This window comes from Orycteropus afer, unplaced genomic scaffold (genome assembly GCF_000298275.1).
Source record: "Orycteropus afer afer isolate SDZICR_OR568_19922 unplaced genomic scaffold, OryAfe1.0 scaffold00067, whole genome shotgun sequence".
Lineage (NCBI taxonomy): Eukaryota > Metazoa > Chordata > Mammalia > Tubulidentata > Orycteropodidae > Orycteropus > Orycteropus afer.
In genome coordinates this window covers 5,126,175-5,127,529 of record NW_006921654.1, presented here as the reverse complement: position 1 = coordinate 5,127,529, position 1,355 = coordinate 5,126,175, and the positions used below count along the sequence as shown (strand labels likewise).

Sequence of the window (1,355 nt, the reverse complement as noted above, 5' to 3'; positions counted from 1 at the left end):
CCTAATTAAAAAAAAAAAAAATGATTTTGACAGTTTAAAACTTAAGATCAGTCATTCCAATTCCTAAAGTACCAATTAAAAGATAAAACTAGTGATCCAAATTACCAACCTTGAATATATCCTCAATACATCTATTAAGCTCTTCTTCTGTCACCAAAATAGTCCCTGGAATGATGTCACACTCTGGAATCTCTGGAGAACAAAAAGTAAAATTACCCACACTCAGTGCCTTACTGAATAAAAGAAACTAAGCCTAAGGAAGAACGTTTTACTAAACATGTGGTTTGGTAAGGAATAGCTAAGATTGGAAAATCAATATGGTTACCACTGCACCATACGGCACCATTCACAGAATCTGTGATGTCACTGATGATAAACATCACTAAGAAAGGAAAAACACCACTGCCAATTAATCCATGACATGTATCACTTAGAATTTTTATTTTAAATTTATTGAATGAGAAAATGGGGAGCAAAAGAAAAATGGCAGAGAGTTGATGGCTGTGTCTAGGTGACAAGTAAAAAGGAGTTCACTATATCATTCTTTGTATGTTTGAGTGTACTTGAAAATTTCTCTTTAAAAAGTTTTTTAAAAGAGTCTAAAAAGCATTGAAAGGTCCCTTTTAGAGTTATTCAGACATAAAATTTTATTACATTCTTTATACAAACTAAATAATTGTGATAAAGAATACTTAAAACTTCATATTCAGTGTCCAACTCTTCTGAAACACCTTTATCAGTATTTATATTTTTCCATAAAGTATTTTTCTCTGTGCCACCAACAGCACAGGTGATGTGACATTTCTTAAAACTGCTGTTGTCAGGATTCAAAGTCATCTGTTTAGTATTTCCGTCAAAATGTAAAGAACTAATCTACATTAAAGGAGACTAAAAAGACAACAAAGCAAGTAAAACGTATGTTTCTTGATTGGATCCTAAATTTTCAAAAATAGTTACTAAGAAAATTATTAGGACAATTGAATAAATTTGAATTAAGTCTGTATATTAGACAGTAGTGCAGTGTGAGGATCACGTTTATATGGTCTTTCTAGCCATGGTCTTGGAACTCCCACCAAATGGCTAGGTAGGCTTGTGCCCTACCAAGAGGATTAGACAGCTTGCTCATAATGCAAATAAGGTGCATGGCATTCTTGTGAGGATGTTATTGTTGTTGTTGTTAGGTGCCGTCGAGTCATTTCCGACTCATAGCGACCCCATGCACAGCAGAACGAAACACTGCCCGATCCCGCACCAGCTCCACAATCCCTGCTATACTTGAGCCCATCATCGCAGCCACTGTGTCAATCCATCTCGTTGAAGGCCTTCCCCTCTTTCCTCGACCCTCCACCCTACCA

General features: G+C 35.8%; 1 protein-coding gene across 1 annotated transcript in view; it reads right to left on the bottom strand.

The window, feature by feature from the left end:
* TANGO6 (transport and golgi organization 6 homolog) overlaps positions 1-1,355 on the bottom strand; it is a 251,235-nt gene that overhangs the window by 224,250 nt on the left and 25,630 nt on the right. Inside the window, exon 7 of the mRNA XM_042780884.1 lies at positions 110-192. Within this exon, the coding sequence (XP_042636818.1) occupies positions 110-192 (83 nt within the window). The remainder of the gene's footprint in view (positions 1-109; positions 193-1,355) is intronic.